This window comes from Mastigoproctus giganteus, chromosome 11 (assembly GCF_048544385.1).
Source record: "Mastigoproctus giganteus isolate SK-2022 chromosome 11, ASM4854438v1, whole genome shotgun sequence".
In the NCBI taxonomy this organism is placed as follows: Eukaryota; Metazoa; Arthropoda; class Arachnida; order Uropygi; family Thelyphonidae; genus Mastigoproctus; species Mastigoproctus giganteus.
The window spans coordinates 146,830,814-146,850,418 of record NC_143585.1 but is presented as its reverse complement, the minus strand read 5'-3'; the positions used below and the strand labels follow the sequence as shown (position 1 = coordinate 146,850,418).

The 19,605-nt window shown below is 35.1% G+C and overlaps 1 protein-coding gene across 3 annotated transcripts in view; it reads right to left on the bottom strand.

Annotated features, from left to right (window-relative positions):
• Positions 1-19,605, bottom strand: part of LOC150078504 (oxysterol-binding protein-related protein 9) — a 607,385-nt gene that overhangs the window by 384,831 nt on the left and 202,949 nt on the right. For all 3 annotated transcript variants that reach the window (XM_090385178.1, XM_090385176.1, XM_090385177.1), the window contains one exon: positions 16,144-16,317. In XM_090385178.1, coding sequence (XP_090241304.1) covers positions 16,144-16,317 — 174 coding nt within the window. The remainder of the gene's footprint in view (positions 1-16,143; positions 16,318-19,605) is intronic.

Below are 19,605 nucleotides of genomic sequence, written 5' to 3'. Positions count from 1 at the left end.
ACTGTCGCAAGAAATTTTCTTTATGCAGTGCAGATTTATCCCATTTATGAAGGTACAAATCATATGAAGGTGGGATAATGCTCCATTGAATAAGGAGAAGTGGAGGGGTATTTGAAATATTATCAAAAGTCAGATTGAGTTCTAAAAGATGTCTTATTTTTACACCTAACGGTCAGTGAACAGTAGGGTGGTTTTGCTATAACCTGCTGTGCTGTGGAGTGAAAAGTATTTGCAAGTTTGAGTGTTCAGGCATAGATCTAATTTTATATGCATAGCGTAATATAAGTTGTTGCCTTCTGAGAGAGAGAGAAGGGGAGAGAAGAGAGAGAGAAGGGGGTTCGTGAGCATCAGCATATAAACTATGTAGTGAAGACGTGTGATATGCTCCTAGAGCAATGTGTATTGCACTATGATGAAGAGGAACAAGCCAGTGAAGGGCACTAGGTCTTTCTGAGCTATACACTGGTACTCCATAGTTAAGTTTTGATCTTATTAAGGCTCTGTACAGCCATAATAAAGCAAAACAATCAGCTCCCCACTTTGTTGCTGAAAGAACCCAGATGATATTTAGCTTTTGTTGGCAGGATGTTCTTATTCTTTTAATATGCTCTAGAAAGGTGAGTTTATGATCTAAAGTGATTCCTAAGAAGCATATGCTGGGATGAACTGCTATTGGTTGGCCATTCAGTTATAGTTCTGGATTTGGGTGAAGTTTACATTGGTGGCAAAAATGGATGCACAATGTTTTTTTGAGGACAAAGTTGAAAACCACTGGTTTGTGCCCATGTACTGATCTTATTTATTGCCCCTTGTAACTGTCTCTAGACAGTATTCATGTTTTTTACATGACAAGAAATACTACGGTCATTTACAAACAGTGCCTTATCGATAGTGTTTGGAAGTGTTCAGCAATGGTGTTTATTGCAATTATAAAGAATGTAGCACTGAGTACAGAGCCCTGGGGAACTCCTTCTTCTTGAAAAAATAGTTGAGACAGCCAAGTTTTAAATCGTACCTGGAATGTTTGCTTGTATAGGAAGTTCTGTATGAAAATCGGGAGATGACCTTGAAGTCCATGGCGATGTAATTCGACGAGTATTCCATACTTCCACGTGGAATCATAGGCTTAAGATATCTGCTTTGATAATCTTACTGATATCAAAGCAGACCAATACATGGTGTTCCAAATGGAATTCTCTAATCTTACTAGTATAATAACAATAGTAATCTAGTGTTGATCTGTTTTGTCGAATACAGAATTGTGCACAATGTAGTAGATTTGAAATATTCAAGGTACCTGATCAGTCGATGGTTCACCATCTTTTCAAGAATTTTGCAAATGCAAATGGTCAAGTGGGATTTTTTGGGTCTTTAGCTGGTTTAGGAAAGGCAAGGATTGTAGCAAGATGTAACTGTTTAGGGAATTTATCTTCCAGGTAGAGTCTACTGAACAGATGAAGTGATTGCAATGATTCAGCACTTAGTTCCTGTATCATCAAATAATGAATATTATCAGGTCCTACAGCACTGCACATAGATGCTGACAAGGCACTATGCAGTTCGTGGGCGGTAAAAGGTAAGTTGTATTGTTCATCTCCTTTTGATGAAAAGTTTAACCTTTGTTTTCTGAATTTGTTTTGAATCTTCTGAAGGTCGGTGGTGTATAACTTTCTGTTGCTGTTATTTTGGCAAAAGTTTCTTCTAGTATATTGGCAATTTCAGCAGGATCACGTACATTCTGCCCCTTCCATTCCAAGATAGGCAGAGGTGTTGTTTGCTATTTCTCACTCATTTTTCTGATTGTTTTCCAAATTTTATTTGTAGGAGTTGCTTGATTGATGATTGAAGTAAAGCAGATCCAAGCAGTCTTTTTATTGCAGCAAATAACAAATCTGGGTCTTGTTCTAGCACACTTATATTGAATGAGATTGGCTGTGGTTAGACTCCTGCAAAAAATATTCCAAGCTTACTTTGCTCTTTTTTAGCCAAAAGGCATTCATCGCTCCACCAGATTTTTGGTTATATTGGTAATTTTGAAGAGGATGTCAGTACAGTTTTTTTCTGCTGCATGTAATATCATTTTTGTAGCATAGTCAACTGCTTCATCAGTTGTGGATTTTTGGATTATTTCAGGGTCAAGTTTAGTTAAATTTTTTTAGGTCTGCCAATCTGCTTTATCAGTGAGCCACTGTGGAATTTTAGTAGAATGAGGAGAGGATTTATTGAGGAATTCAATTGTTGTGGGGAAATGATCACTAGGCAGTGGATCACTGTTTATCGTCCACTTAAGAGTAGGATACAAGGCTGCTGAACAGATAGACAAGTCTATTGCAGTATTTGTTCCGGAAGGGAGGTGGATGTATGTAGGTGAACCGCATTTAGAAGAAGGAGGTTGTTATTGTCTAAACACTGCTCAATTAGTTTTCCCCTTTGATCGATGTTACCCCACAGAGTGTGATTACTGTTTAAGTCTCCCAGAATGAGGAATGGTGCAGGGAGTTGAGTTGAGCTCTAAGATTGTTCAGATCGTTTTGTTGGAAAGTATAGCTTGGTGGAATGTATAAGGAGCAGATTGTAATATGGATGTCAGAAACTACACGGACTGCTATTGCCTTAAGGGGAGAGTTCGGTAAGACCTGTTTGGTAGGGATATGATATGTAGGTTTGTTAAAACAGCTACACCACCATGTGCAGTATTCTGATGGGTTCTGTCTTTTCTAAACATATTATACTGAGACAGCTTTTGTGTATCTTGGGGTTTTAAATACGTCTCTTGAAGGCAGAGACATATTGGTGAGTATTTTGAGTGTGGAGATTTTCGAATGGTATGGAAATTGGCATATTGACTGCTTGGGTTTGAGTTGCACTGTACAGTGATTTTATGTAGTTCGAGAAAGACTCTTTTGGGGGTACTGTTAGTTCAGTTTGAGATGTGGTTGATTGGAATTTTCTGGTGGCTTGGGCATACGTAGGCCTGTCTGCTTCTTGATAAGACACATTATGATTGGTTTTATATTTCTGGATAAATTTCTACTTTCACATGTTCTAGCATAAGCATGTTGATTATTTTGCAGTTTGGACATACTGTTTGAGGAGCATTACAAGTTTCACAATCATGCTCTAATGAACCACACTTTTCACAAGTAGGGGTTTCAAGGCAAGCAGTCTACGAGTGTCCATACTTCTGACATTGGAAACACCGTAGCTGGTTTGGGTTATATGGTCTGACATTGCATACCAGATATTCGGCTTTAATCGATTTGGACGATTCGTTGAGTTAAAGGTCAAGATTAGATTGTGGGTAAGGGTCAGATTGCCATCTTTTCGGGAACTCATTGGAGATTCTCATGACATGAATAACTCCTTGGTCTTTAAGTTCTTCCAGCATCTCCTCTTCAGATACATCAAGTAAGTCCCAGTCTGAGATCACTCCTTTAGAAGTGTTCAGTGATCTGTGGGTGTTACAGTTACTGGTAGTCCTGCAAAGAAATTAATTCTCGGAAGTCACTCACAATGTTTGGCATTCGAGATCTCAATGAGAATGTCTCCTGACCCAAGTCTTTTTAAGGTTTTTGGAGATCCAGCTCTACTTTCCAATTCCTTCTGAACTCTAAATGGTTAAAGTTTGCGCACTGCATTCTCACCAGGTGAGTGGATGATCAAGAAAGTTGGGATTGGGTAGGTCTCTGGCTCGGTTTTTTGGCATTTTGTAGTTTGCGCTGTGGAACTATCTTTCGTTTTAGGTTTCTGGGTTGCGTCTGGCAGCCCATATAAGTCTGAGTTTGACTTGCTCATGATATGCTCTTTTTGGCCCTGGGAGATTGTCTTTTTCTCCCAGGTTACCAGCCCCGCCATGTGGAGGTAAGAGCAGTGACACCTAGTGATTCAAGCGAAGAAGAGGGTTAGTATTAACTAAAAATAAAAGAGGGATTAAAGAAAGGTGGCTTTCTTTCCTAGGCTATAGTATTTGAATATAACTATTTAATTATAATATGCAAGAGTAAATGGACTTGCGAAACTCAGGAGAAATGTATTTACAGTTAAGCGTACCAGATAATGGCTATGAAAAGGCGCTGTGGTTATTAATATCGCTTGGCACTCGAGGCCTCTTCAAGGGCAGCAGTAACAACTTCAGAGATAGTCTCCCCTTGTCAAACTCCTTTCTAAATTTTAAATTTGCTACTGTCTTTGTCTAGGCTAATAAAGAAGGTAACATTCTCATATATTTTCTTCAAAATCATAATGTCTGGGGTGTCTATGCCTTGTCTTTCTAGTGCCCAAAACATTGCCTTATGCTGTATGGAGTCAAATGCCTTTACATAATCCACAAATGCCAGGCATAATGGTGTTTTGTATTCATTTGCTTTTTCCATTAGCTGTGATATTACGTGAAGGTGATCACGTAATATCACATTCAGAGTTCTGTCCTAAGCCAACTTGCTCTTTGAGCTGATTCACATTAAGTATTCTTTATAATCTGTTAGCAATGACCCCTGTGATCAATTAGTAGATGTCAGACAACAAGCTGATTGGTCTATAATTTCCAATTTCTGATTTCTGATTTATCTCCTCTCTTATGCATTAAAATTATGATTGCGTTATTCAACTTCTTAGGTGTCATACCTTTCCTAATGTATTTTGTGAAGAGTCTTGCTAATTTCTGTATCGTGTCTCTTCCTCCCAATTTTAACTTTACATTAACTTCATCTTCCCCCAGGGCTTTCTGATTCTTCATTTTCTTCAATACATGTTCTATCTCATCAGGAAAGATATCAGGTATGTTATGTCTGTTGCTAATTTGTGATCCATCTTCCCCACTGCTTGCATAATTTTATGGCTCCTTATATAATTCTTTATAGTACTCAGTTATGTACAGTACAGTATTCTTTATAGTACCGCATAATTCAAACTCTTGTTTGAATTATGCCTTCTCTGCTACTTATAAGTATACCATCACTATTCTTCAGCTTCAGTATCATTTGTCTTTCTGTATTACTGCTCATCACTGCTGATTTAAGTCCTTTGTTTTCCTTTAATGCTTGTTCTACTTTCTTGTGTTAAATCTTCTTATGTCTCTGTGAATCTCTTTCTAATGGCTTTGCATAACTCAGTATACTTAATTTTGTCCTTGTCAGTGCTTATCTTGCTCCTCATTTGTCATCTACGGTACATCACGACAAGTGCTTCTTGACCAATTTTTTCTTCTTTGGATTCCTTTTTACCTATAGGTTTCTCGGGCTTTATCACTTTCAGAAAATTGTTGTATTCCTCATCGATATCTTGGTCCTGAAAGGTCTTTGGAAACTCAAATTTGTTCTTAAGTTCCAGTAGATACAGCTTTTTCTCAACTTCTGTTGCCGACCGGGCTAGCCGGGTGGGTAAAGTGCCTGTCTGGCAACCCAAAGGTCGCGGGTTTGATTCCCGCCTCGGGCTTGGATCAATGTACTGCAAAAACCTTGGGAGGTGCATTATGGCCACAGAAGCCTATGCGCCAACAACTACCAAAAAAAAAAAAAAAAAAAAAAAAAATCAACTTCTGTTATCTCAAAAACCTTTGTATTATTTATTCGAGTCAGAGGCTCACATCTGGTGAGTATGGGCTTGGCACACCCAGGGTCTTGAGCTGGATATCATCATCCTTCTCATTCTTGGTGATCCCCTTCTACTTCTGACTCTCTCTCTCTCTCTCTCTCTCGGTAATTCAGAAATTTTTTTTGGCTGGTGCAGTATAAGCCTCAGGCTTCCTTGCACCACATGACTAATAATAATAATAATAAAAGTGTGCATCTTACCATTCTGTAATTAATTCCAACAGTTACCTTGTTCAGGACAGTAACATTGTTCACAATATATCTTCTGTAAACAAGGATGATGAAGTTGATTTCATTAGTTGTTAATCCATTCAGGCTCTTCCATATCCACTTTCTGTTCATCCTTTTCTTGAAAAAAAGTGTTCATTACTGACATTCCTCAAGATTCTGCAAATTCCACAAGTCTTTCACCTCTTTCATCAATTCCAAAATTTCCTATAGTTTCCCTTTCTGCGCTGTTTTGTTTCTTTCCAATCTTAGCATTGAAGTCCCCCATAATAATGGTTTAGTGAGTTTTCTGTTTATCTAGAAATCTTTCAATTTCGGTGTACATTTCTTCAACATTTTTATCATCGCAGCTTGATGTTGGTGCATATATCATTATAACCTTTACATTGTACCTCTTAGAAATCCTGAGTAGTAGTCTTGAAACCCTTTGTGATGTACTTTTGAATTTCAAAATGTTGTTTTGAAGTGAAACTTCTTTAGGCACTGCAGGCAGTTTCAGATGGGAGTAGTTTGGGTTCGTGGATTGACAAAAAACGCAATGAAAATGGGACAGAGCAAACTAAGCCATAAGTAAATCCATTGCAGCCACTCTGAACGGCCAACTATCGTACTAGGCTGAATGCAAGAAGCAAAAATAATAGTGGTAAGAGAATAATGTTTAACACTAAGGTTCTGTAAGATCTAAATAAATATTGTATACATGTAAATATTCAAAATTAATGAAGTAAAATTGAAATAATATAACCTGATATCTCAAATAGAATTAGAGTTACAATTACTCGTATATATATATTGTATGTAAAACAATATCTCTGAGGAGATCACTAATATGATAGCGCAAAGAAAGACTAAGAACTAAATGTTATATTAACAGTAATGGTCTGTAATATCAAAATAAATATTGTATATATGTAAATACTCAAAACTGATTACGTAACACTGAAATAATGTAACCTGATGTCTTAAATAGAACTAGAGTTAAAGTGGTCGTATAAATAGTATGTAAAACAATATCTCTGAGGTCACTTATATGATAGTGCAAAGAAAGGCTAAGAACTAAATGTCATTAAAATTATCTGAGAGTATCATTAATTAAAACAAGAGACAAAACAATGTATAACATGAAAGAATTGTATAGAAATGAATGTAATATAAATGGTCATTGAAGGATAAATAATGTATCAAATATAGTTTCAATGTATTGTTGTGAATTTACGATAAAAATAGATTAATATACAAATATACTAAAGAAAAAATAAGTAAATAAAAAAGGGCTATTTAAAAGAGTAAAACAGGAAAAACTTGTGCAACACTATTTTCTAGAGAGAATATTATATGGACTCAAAACAAAGGAAGGACTGCAGGTACCCAAGGAAAATGAATACTTGTAACATACAGAATTGATTTAAAATGAAACCCCATATAATTTAATTTGAATAGAAATCTTGAAAGATAAAGTAGCAACTATAATGTAAAGAAATAATATGAAACTAAATTTAACAATGAAAATGTAAACAAGTAAAATATGTAGGTAAAAATAAGCTAGGTACTTTGTAAATAATGTATATTTTGTATAATTGCCTGTATGTAAGATTATATGCATATACTCAGAAACCAATAAAATAGTACTAGGCTGAATGCACCAGTTCTTGTCCGATCACCAAAGTTAAGTAGCATTGGGAGGGTGATCACCTAGGAATACCCGGTGTAACTGACTTTTTGGCTTCCATTCTTTTTAATTGGTAAGGTAATAAAGAGTAAATCTGTGCTTTATATCTTTACTTTTTTACTACATCACCTTTCGAGACAAGGTGTACAAACAAATTTTTGGATTACCAATGGGTTTGAACCTGAGTGGCTTAATGTCAGAGATCAATCTCTCAACAATTGAGCAGATACATTTGACACCTTTTCGTCCCCGTATCACATACTATGGGAGGTATTTAGACGATGTTCTAGTTATTACCGATAATAGTACTATCCAAGACATTTTACATTCGTTTAATAATATTCATTCTAGACTCAAATATACATTGGAAAGGGAAGATACGGATACAAAGTCATTAAACTTTCTAAATTTCACGCTTACCCGGGACTCGAATAAAATACAATTTAGCATCTATCGAAAACCTACAAACACCAGTATGCTTCTACATTATAATAGATAGATATCACCCGTTCACCTACAAAAGATCGATTATCTTTAATCAATTTCTAAATGCCTATAAATATTCAACGATGGATTCTGCTTTGGACTCAGAAATACAAATATTAACTAGCAGATTCTTAAACAGGGGTTATTCCATTACCACAATAAACCGAATTAGGGTACAAGCTAAGGATAGGATACAAAATACTACACCAATCAACAATAGTAATATCAAAAAATACTTTATTTCTGTCCCATATGTTGAACAGTGGCACAAACAGCTTAACAGATTCTTTAAAGATACCAAATTTAAAATTGTAGCTAGGCCTATACGGAAGTTACACACTATACTGAAAATCGCTCGGTTCTTTCCGCGTTCGCAACACAAATTAATGATCTGGTATACAACATTTCTTGCGTTGATTGCGACTCGTCTTACCAAAGTTCGACGCGATTTTCTCTTAATATTCGTGTAAATCAACATGAAGCCTCAGTTCGTGCTTCTCGTTCAGCAGCGCCAGAATCAGCCTTTCATGCCATTAACGAGAAACATACTTTTTTTATTTAACGAGGCCAAAATACTTAATGTTCAACGCAATTATATGCGGCTATTAATTGCAGAAACCACAGAAATTAAATTACACGACAATTCTGTTAATGTTCGGCGGCCATATTTGATCTCCGATGCGTGGACCTTTACGCGCATGCACGAAGACATATAATCACTATTTAAGTTTCAGGTTTAACCCGATTCGGTAATTTTCTTTCCTGTGATCACGACATACGGTCGAAAAGCGTTGTCAGCTTCAAGAAGGAAAATCGTTTTGAATATTTTCATTAGATTCTTTTAATTGCGTTAATTTGATTTTTAATCGTTTTAAATTGATTTTGAATTGTGTTAAATTGATTATTTAATTATTTATATTTTACTCTAATATACCGGTAAGTTGTCGATTTTTTCGTTTTTTCCGTTTTAATTTCTGGAGGGTATCAGACGGAAGTGTTCAAGGTGGTAGATGACTTTCATCAACCGGTGAAATACCACCACTTTGCTTATTGGAGGCTTGAAGTGGTGAAACCCATGTTTAGTCTCTAGAGCAAAGTTTCCAGCATCCCTCTCCCCCCATACTTCTCGTTCAACCCATGCACGGTACTAAGTACTATAGGTTTTGATACCTTTCGTGTTTGGAGTTTTCATAAAAAAAAAAAAAACGTACTATATTGAGGTAAACTCCTCTTATTATTTTACTAATATCTTTACTTTTATAGCCTGTGGATAATATTCCTCCTATTTTTGCAATTAGAATTGCTGTTAATAGAATTAAAATTCAATTCATAAACATGATCACAGTGACTGGCGCTTACTACATATCGTATAGTGCAGGCAGCGTTTCCCAAACTTTTTTAGTCCCGGAACACTTTTCATCTCACAATATATTGATGAAACACTTTTCATCTCACAATATAGTGACGGAACACATATTTATGGACCACTTTCGAAACATAAGTTTAGTGAGAGCCAAAGAACTGTTTGTAATACTTTATTACATACAAGCACTGTGCAACAGGAGCATCTTTATTTCCAACATATGTAAAGCTGAAATTCAACTGTCATCATACTTTTGTTTTTGTCTTTTAATAGTTGGTTCCAGTTGTTTAACTTCGGATTTTTGGGGAACAAACGGCTGTGATTGTTCACTTTGATGTGTGACAATATTTTGTTCGTTTTCATCGACCACAGTTGCAAATACTTTTCTATGCAAAAGCCCACCAAAATAAAGTGTTCCGCAGTCTATTTGATTATTAGTCTATGCCAGTATATTAATAACCGAAAAAAAAAAATGTTAAAAATTATAATGATACAAAAGTGGTGTCCGCTACAAATAAGCAAAATGTATTATTTTATTTATTATTTTTTAATAATTAATTGCGATTCTTTGCGGAACACTTGTTGTTCACATCTCACGGAACACAGTTTGAGAAATGCTAGTATAGTGAATGGTATTTTGTTATTGAGTGTCCATCATAAAGTGATTTGATCATACAGTGAATCAATCATAAAGTGGAGTCCATTGTGGTCCGTTGTAAGGCGTATAGAGCACGTATATGCACAATGCATCAGTGGATTGACAAAAATTCCCATGAAAATGCAACACGAAATGATTCATCCACCTTTACTATTGTACCACTCTGTACCAGGCACAAGCGATGCATGAACCAATCAGTACCCCTACTGATTGCATCATGCTATTTATTTTGTCATTCTCCACCATATTTAATAAAAAATTGACAGAAAAAAAAATTTATAATTCAACATGTCAAAGACTAATAGTGAGCATTGTAAGGCATGTAGAGCACGTATATGTGCAATGTGACCACCAAAACCACCTCCATTGAGTACAAAGAGAAATCTAAGCTATTGAACAGGGGAAGAAATTACAGTGTGATGGAGTTGAACAAAGAAGCCAGAGAAGGTCCATCCACATCTGAGCCTTACATCTTTCCAGAAATGTTAAAAGTGAATTTAGAAGGAGTCATGGAAGTAGATACTGCATATGAAAATGAAAACCAGTCATAAACAAAAAAAGAAGCCAAAACTGACTGCCAGAATGGAACATTGAAGCATCCACACACAGTTTGAACATACATTTTTATTAGCCATATGGTCGAAAAATAAAAAAATAAAAAAAATTCCCAGAGAGAGAGAGAGAGAGAGAGAGAGAGAGAGAGAGAGAGAGAGAGAGAGAGAGAGAAGGGAATCACCAAGAAAGCAAGAGAAGCATGATGATATCCAGCTCAGGACCCTGGGTTTGCCAGGCCCATATCACCAAGGTGTGAGCCCCTGGGGTGATTCCTGGATAATGATTTGGGCTCAGTCTGTTTCGTGCATGATTGGCTTTGGTTCATGAACAACGTGAAGATTGCAGCAGCTCGAGATCATGCTCTTCTCCAAACAGCATTTCCCAAATGAGAATGTAAGTCAAATGTCACTTTGTAACAGCTGTCGTGGCTCTCTCAACAACAAAGTGATTCCTGCTCTATCGAAGTCAACTAGTTTTAAATATCATCCGATGCCACAGCACTTGCCGAAACTAGATTTGGTAACAGAATGTCTCACATCTCCCATTCATGCAGATTCGTCGCCTGTGCCACTCACACGGTCAATACGGGGTCCTCGGTCACGTGATAAATATTAGCCTAAAGAGGTTTAATTTAACTTCTTCTATGCGTGCTCAAAGTGCCCATTTTTTTTTATATATTTATGGATGAGAAAGCCAACTCCACCTTCCTCTTTTCACTGTTTCCATTGGCATATAACAGATTTCCACTTGATAAACTTACTTGATAAACTTAAGTGATTCGTTTCTTCTTCTTGTTTCAGCCAAGCTGATAATATTCCAATTCACATTTTCTAATTCTTTTTCCAGTTCTAATATCCCATCTTCACTGATGAGCAATCTTTCATTAAATTCAGTTTCCATATAAAAATAGCGAAATGCTTAAAGTGCGGTACTCACCTTGAATATAATCTGCAATAGTTTTATGAAAAGACTGATGGCTAAATATAAGGTGGAATGGTTAAATTAATGCATTAAGGTGGGATGAGATTTAATTTAACGAAATTTTAAAATAAGCGCAAGGAAGCAGAAGTGCACTACTCCGTCCCTGGTTGTCATAAAGTAGAAAGTAGTTGATCTGGAACATAAAGGAATTGAATAGTCTATTATTACGGTGCTATAAGAATTCTATAACTTTATACTTGTCAGTTCATAAGATATTTTAACGTTATAATAACACCTTATCTGCACCGCCTCTCAATTGTACCCTTGATGACTTTGGACATGTCTGATAAAAAAACACAACTCACAAAAACACTTATCAAACATTTCACTAATAAATTACATATTACCTTCCTAGAAAAATGTCTTTGCCATAATATTATTCCTAAATTCGCCCGCATTTTTCCAAAAAACAGCTGCAAAAAATACCCACATATCATACCTCGAACGCCATCACATGCGAGGAACTTAGAAAAAGATTCAACAAGAAACATAACCTTTTACACAATATACATCAATTGAGATTTCACCTTAAAAGGGAAATGCCACCAAAAACCTGGACAGAGTACTCCAATCTTAATGATATACGCATTAACGCAGCCATCCATAATGTAGAACAACGACACATCAAGAAATGGCATACACTTACATTAGGATCCCAACCAAAAATTTCTACCGTCAACATCTCTTCAAAATCCTTCACCCCCAACTGAACTTACCGGTTTAGAATATGGCTTCAACTTTGCCATAAAAGATCAACACTATCCCATCGAGGGCTGTATAATAGAACTCCAATCTAAACTAGAACATCATCCTGAAAAATGGCGAATAATACACCAAAACAATAGCATAATAAACTCCAAACTTTCCTCCCAATCTAATGTTAAAAAGCAACAACTCCTAGATATACAAAAATTAAGCAAAATTTCAGATGTTATTATACAAAAAGCGGATAAAGGAGACACGATTGTCATCATAGACAAAAACACTTACATTCAGAAAATGGAACAAATTTTAGCTGACCAAAACACACATAAAATTGATAACAATCATAATATCACAAAACTTAAAAATAAACTCAATTTAATCTTGAGAAAGCTCAAACAAAATAAAGAAATCAATTTATACACACTGCAACAGATAGGAATCCGCAACGACATCCTTCCTCACATGTTTGGCATCACCAAACTACACAAACCTGGCCACCCATTAAGACCAATTATCTCTTTCAGTAAGTCAGCTTTTGCAAACCTATCCACCTACTTAGTTAAAATTAATCCCCTCTTACAAGATTCTCAGAATTCAAAATCAGCAACACCAATCAGGCCTTTCAGAAAATAAGCAATACTACAATTTCTGATGGAGATATCCTAGCATCATTTGACGTAATATCTCTATATACTAACGTGCATATCCCAAACACTTTACAGGCTTTACGGAAATTCTTAACAATAGATAACACCTTGACAAAACGTACCTCTCTTTCCATTAATAACATCCTTGAACTCACTTCGCTTTTACTGGACGTCCGATATTTCAGATTCAATAATAAAATTTTCCAACAAATATTCGGTTTACAGCACGCGTTACTTCTCACTTAACACCGCCCACTGAAGATGTTATAACTTAACGGAAGTCTGTCGTCACAACTATTGGTATTATCAATTCCTTTATGTTCCAGATCAACTACTTTCTACTTTATGACAACCAGGAACGGAGTAGTGCACTTCTGCTTCCTTGCGCTTATTTTAAAATTCCGTTAAATTAAATCTCATCCCACCTTAATGCATTAACTTAACCATTCCACCTTATATTTAGCCATCAGGCTTTTCATAAAACTATTGCAGATTATATTCAAGGTGAGTACCGCACTTTATCTATAACTTTATACTATTCAGTTTCCATGCATGGAAGCCTGGTCGTACCCAGAGATTCTTAACACTCTTTGCTTCCACTCTGATCCTCTCGATGCTGTAAGATGGGGGGGGGGACTAAGGGCCATTTGTTTCATCATGTTGTCATGTGCTGGAGGGTTTGGTCTTTTCCTCTTCAAGCTGCCAGGCATCTTGAAGAGAACCACTCTACATGTTTGTTGCCACCAAAGTGACGTAATAGAGCTTACCATTGAGAAGGTATGCATGAGTGGATTTTAGGGAGGCAGGCCAACCGGATTTCTAAATCTTCTAAAATAGAAAGATTTTGGTTGCAGTGTTTTAGACGGAGTGTCTGATAACACACAGACTGCCTGTTCTGCTCTAAGTTCCCATTATGGGTGAATACGTTCCGCTAAATCAGGCTATTAATCCAAAATACTATATAAAGTTCTGCCAAGCCTCCGTGAAAAAATTCAAAGGAAGAGAACTGAATTATGGAAGGATGGTTGAAAACTTCATCAAGACAATGCTGCGGCTCTCTGTTTGCCAGTTTCCGGCAACAAAACAAATCCATGAATATGAATATGCACCCTACTTGCCAGATCCACCCCTTCCCCTTGTGACTTTTTTCTCTTCCCTAAACTAAGAAGTGCAGTTAAGGGAAACTATTTTCAGAAAACTGAAGACATTCAGAAATAAATGACAAAAGCGTTAAAAGTGCTTACAGAGATGACTTCCAGAAATATTTCTGTATGTGGAAGGAACATATGAAACATTGTGTGGAAGCCCAAAGCTATTATTTTGAGGAGGTGGGGATAACTTGTAAACTATATAATATTTCATTATATTTATTCTATTGTAAGTCTTTTTATTTAATAACCACACCTTTTATTGTTATCATTTTACATTAATAAAAACCAATTACTAAATTTAGTCTTTTTTTTCCCTTTCTCTCCTGAAAATTGTCATATTTTCATTTTAACTTATTTTTTAACATGCAAGATGCAAAAGGTTTGTTAACACTGATCTAGACAATAAACACTAGCACTTTATTTCAGTGACTGTTTAAACATTTGTTGGGTGTTACGTGTTTATTTTGAACTCTAAAAATTTATTTTAATTATGGTTTATCAACAATGGCTCCTCAGAAAAGGGCTTTGTGGAAACGCTTTAAAAGAAATTAGTGATGCATAGCGAGGATGATTTTACTGCATAAGGCAATTCTATGAACTTATTGGACTAAATACAAAGTTCACAAAGGAGTAATGTAATGATGAAAAAAATTTATATTTTGGCATTTCCTCCTAGCTCTACAGATCACACACAGTTTTTGGCAATTCCAACCTCCACGGCTTTCAGCAGGAGTATGGGTCTCTAGCAGAGAATTTCACAGGGGAGAGGTGCCAGACCCTGTCAAGATGGTGCCCTTAAGACAGTTAAGAGTTGATATAATCACACTGATGTTACACGATAATATAAAACTGACTATGGAGGTTTAATGACAGGGTTAAAAAAAAAGAAAGCTCTGTAGAGTGAATGGAATTTTCAATTTTTAAGAATGATATGCTTTAAAATATTATTTTGACATTATTACCCACACTAAACAAAAATTGTATCCAATGAAATGAGTTAAAAAAAAAAAAAAAAAAAAATGAAAAAATTTAGTCTTTGCTCTGAGATTAAACAGTTTTCACCAAAATTCTGCTTTACATTAATATACAGTAGAATTTCCACTGTTGAACGTGGTGAAATTTGAAAATAGTACAAAAAAAAAAAGAAAAAAGTTTGTTAATGTAAGTAGTCCGATACATTTCAGGTTCATTCTTTTTGTTATTTTTATTTATAATGAGAGAGGGAGGGAGGTAATCACTTATGCATGAACCAAGAACATTTTGTTTCTGTGGATTTATCATTTTGCTCACTGATTCCTCCAATAAGTGCAAGGCAACAAACAATATCCAGTGCTTCAGCTACAATATACAGTATATGGATAGCTTATGTAATGATTATGAAAAAAATAATAATAATAAATATATAAATAATAATAATGCCAGATTTCTAATGGTCTGATTGGAAGGAAATTTGAGAAGACTCAACACTTAATTTAAAAGCAATCACATATAAAATTTTATGAAAATCCATCCACTGAGAAATGGAGTTATGACAAGTGAACAGATAGGCAAAGAATAGTAATTTCTGGAGTTCTACTGATTCAATTTTAATGTAATTGGGATGACTTGACCCATATTTCTAAAAGAGACAAAAATAAAATATGAAAATTCATCCACTAGAGTCAGGTTATTACATATAGACAGATGGATATGGTGTGAAGATAACAGGAGCTTTATGCATACGCTAGCATACTGACAGAACTTGGTAACCTTCTTCCTCATTTGCTTTCTCTGGATTTCTTGTGAGGTTCCTAACCTGTATTCTTCTCTACACGAACACAGTAAATTCTTTTTTTACTATATGTGAATAATGTATGTGGGTAGGGTATACTCACATATACACCAAATTATCATGCAAACCGAACAGTCATACACTGAAATGCAGTGATCCCACGTGGTATCATCATAAGCAGGAGGCATCCTGAAATTATTGCAGTGTTATAATTAAAGCTTGTTTATGTAAAGTATACTATAAATAATTTGCAAATATAGGAACAGACTTGTGTCATAATTGTAGTGAATATATGAATAGGTGTAAGAGAGAGAGAATAAATAGATTATTTTACTTACTTTCAATACAGTGTGATGCTGTGTGGGATACAGAGTCACTGTTTACAGAAGTGGAATATGGAAGTTCTTCTTTGCATTCAACAGCTCTCTCTATTGCAGTGCTCTCACCAATAGCATGGCTTGTACAAAGAGATATATTTTCTGGTGAAGAAATGCCCAAACCTGATGGAAGAACTTAGAAAAAAATTAAAAACAAACATGTCAAATGTAGTTAGTCACTTTTATGGCATTATATTTGCAGATTATATCATTATATAGTTTCAGCATAATTCTATGTGCAATAAAGTTATGGGAAATAACTGTAAAGTTTTATGTATCATGTTTCTTTTTTGCTTTAACCCATTTATAAATTTCCGAAGTGAGTTATTAAAGGATTTTCATCATACTAAATGTGAACTGGCCAGAACACAGTTGTATAGACATGATGTACAATAAAATTACAATGCATGGATTAGAATATCATAAGAAATGGTACATTATGGCATGAACAGCTGATACAAAGCAATTCCCACAACTTCCACATATACAACCAAATAAGTTCAGATTATTCAAACACTAGAGTGAAGGCATTTTACCCACTTTTCAGCACACGTCTGACACAATAACCTAAAAAATAAACTGATATTGCACTGATAAACACTGCTGCATGGAGCTCTCAAGGTCAAGAAACAAATAACTGAAAGCAGCATTGCTAATATGTGAAGATTTAGATTGCAAATTCTCAATATTCACTCCTAACTTAATACATTAAATTACAGAACTCGTGACATCAACTTAAGTGATTTGCGAGAAAACAGTATATGAGAATATAAAACAAAACATTTCTGAAACCAAGATAGTTTTAAGTGATTTGCGAGAAAACAGTATATGAGAATATAAAACAAAACATTTCTGAAACCAAGATAGTTTATAAACATCAAAAACCATGCAGAGTGGAGTTATTTACATTTCACACGTTTTATAAAAGAGACTGTTGCCAGCATTTTCCAAAAAAAAAAGGGGGGGGGATCAATTTGTGTCCATATTTCTATAAAATTCTGTACTGAATGATATTTGTCCTTTCAAGTGGACCAGTGAGAACACTAATTCATTGGTTTTTGAAACCAACAATGCACACTTCTAAACTAGATGTTGGCTCTATTTTCTATTGTGGCTCACTTGCTTTCAAAACTATATTGCCTGTATCAGTTAAATTCTTACTTGATGTATAAATCTTTCCCATATACAATGTAGAATGTTTTACATTATTTGTGTTTTTTTCTATTAGATTAAAATTATTTGAAAATTCCATTGTTGGAATTAATTACATACAATGTCATTGAATATTACTAATAATTGACCTTTGATAACAAACAGCCAAAATCACAAAAATATTCATTCCTGTTTCGTTTATCCCTTTTATTTATTTCCTGAAAATGAATGTATTATTGCAGATTTGTATTTTTCCTTAAACTTCTATTTCATGAAACTGATGCTTTCCACCCCCAATTTATTTTTTAAATAATTCTTTTGAATGTTTCTTCTTCTTTGATCATTATTTGCAAGAGGTGACACAACACATAACTGCCTATAGCTAGCAGTTCGACACAGCTAAAACATGCCAATCGAAAGGCTCTCACTAAAAAAATTGTCTTTGTTTGTAGACTAAACCAAGGAAGGGAAACAACTTTTCTACCGAGAAAAAAAGCTGCTGATTAGGTTTAGGCAAAATTTAAATTTAAAAATTGTAAAATCTAAATGGTAATACTTTGTCTAATTTTAATTAAGGTAATGATAAAACGGTAATATTTAGTCAAATTTTAATATTAATTTTAATATTTAATAATATTTAATTTTAATATAAAAAATTTCAGCATAAATATGACAATAAAGATCCAGATGATGAATAGCCTAAAATGAAAAATAAGCGAGAATGTGTTGTGTTTTAATCGAAACACCCTCTCATATAAAAATGAAATAGAAGCATAAATGCGCAAAAAAAAAAAAGCATACATATACATTTGTAGAGAATGTTTCAATCATTCTCATCTTTGATTTTTCAGTATACATACAGGATATTTCATAACATGTGAGCCATACTTTCCAGATTGTTTCTAGACCTAAACACTATGGGGGGGGGGGGTTGCATGCATAAATGTGCACATGCTCACACACAAAAACCTTTAAAGGAAATGCTAAAATTGACAACCCTCTTTGAATACCCGCCTGAAAACGCTTGTGACGAACTCAACAATGTGACAAAATTATCAGGTACTGTTTCGATTTTCTTGCATCCTTGTTCTAAATGTTGGCAAAGTATCTCATTGTCGATGGGCATCACATAAAGGACAGATTTCAGATGACCCCCACAGGTAAAATTAGAGTAGATTCAAGTACAAGTTAGAAAGCAGTTCATGCTTTCTTCCTGGAGCAGTTCATGGTTTATCCATTTACGAGGGAAATACTCATCCAAATAGTCATTTGCTACTTGACTAAAATGAAGTAGGCAGCATCATCATGCATACTTCACAGAAAACATCCAATGGCAAGAGAAATGACACATAGTAAACTGTAAAGCATTCTGCAAAATACTGACACAGGATACTTTGGTTAATCTTCAGGCAAAACAAAATGCACAATTCAGCAGTCAATTATAATTCCTATCCATACATTAATACTAAATTGTGGCTGGTACCTCGACTGGATGATAGCATATGGATTCTCTTCTGCCCAGTCATGAATATTGTAAAATTTGATCAGATCATTTATTTTGGAAGATAGCACATTGATTCTCTTCGGCCCAGACATGAGTACTGAAAAAATTGATCTCATCACATCTTTTGAAGTTAGCCTCATCAGAAACTCCATAAAGGACAGAAAACGAGGACTGTGCAAACACTGTTGTACTAGTCAAGTAAAAAAAAACTTGTGGAGGGAAATCAGCTTCAATATTGCCTTATAATCTTTGAACATGATACAAACAATTGCTCCAAGGTTTTGGAAAATTGTCCACACAGAGCTGCGTGTTACAAGCATTCTGCTGCTATCTTTCAGGTGCTGTTACCGGCAGTTTTCTCCATACAATTTTGAACCTGCTCCTCAAGCCTAGTAGTTCTGGTGCTAATGGATCTACTACTATCTGAAACTCAACTGCTAAAGGATCCTTCATATCCAAGACCATGTCTATTCTCTGAAAGGTTTTCTTATCTGGCAGATGCCAACTCAATGAAATGATAGATGTGGATACATATCTATCATTTCTCTGTTTAAATAAGCTTCTATTCTCACTTCAAATGCACACTATCGCTTAATAGTACAAAAACTTCTTTTTTTTTTTTTTTTCATTTTCACTGAGCTTGCTCAGTGTTGGTGTTACAGAAATAAGTTACGATTACAAGCAGTAAAATACCATTTAAAATAAATTCAGACACACCAGAATGGTAATAAACTTTTATACCTACCTACCTACCTACGTATATTGTT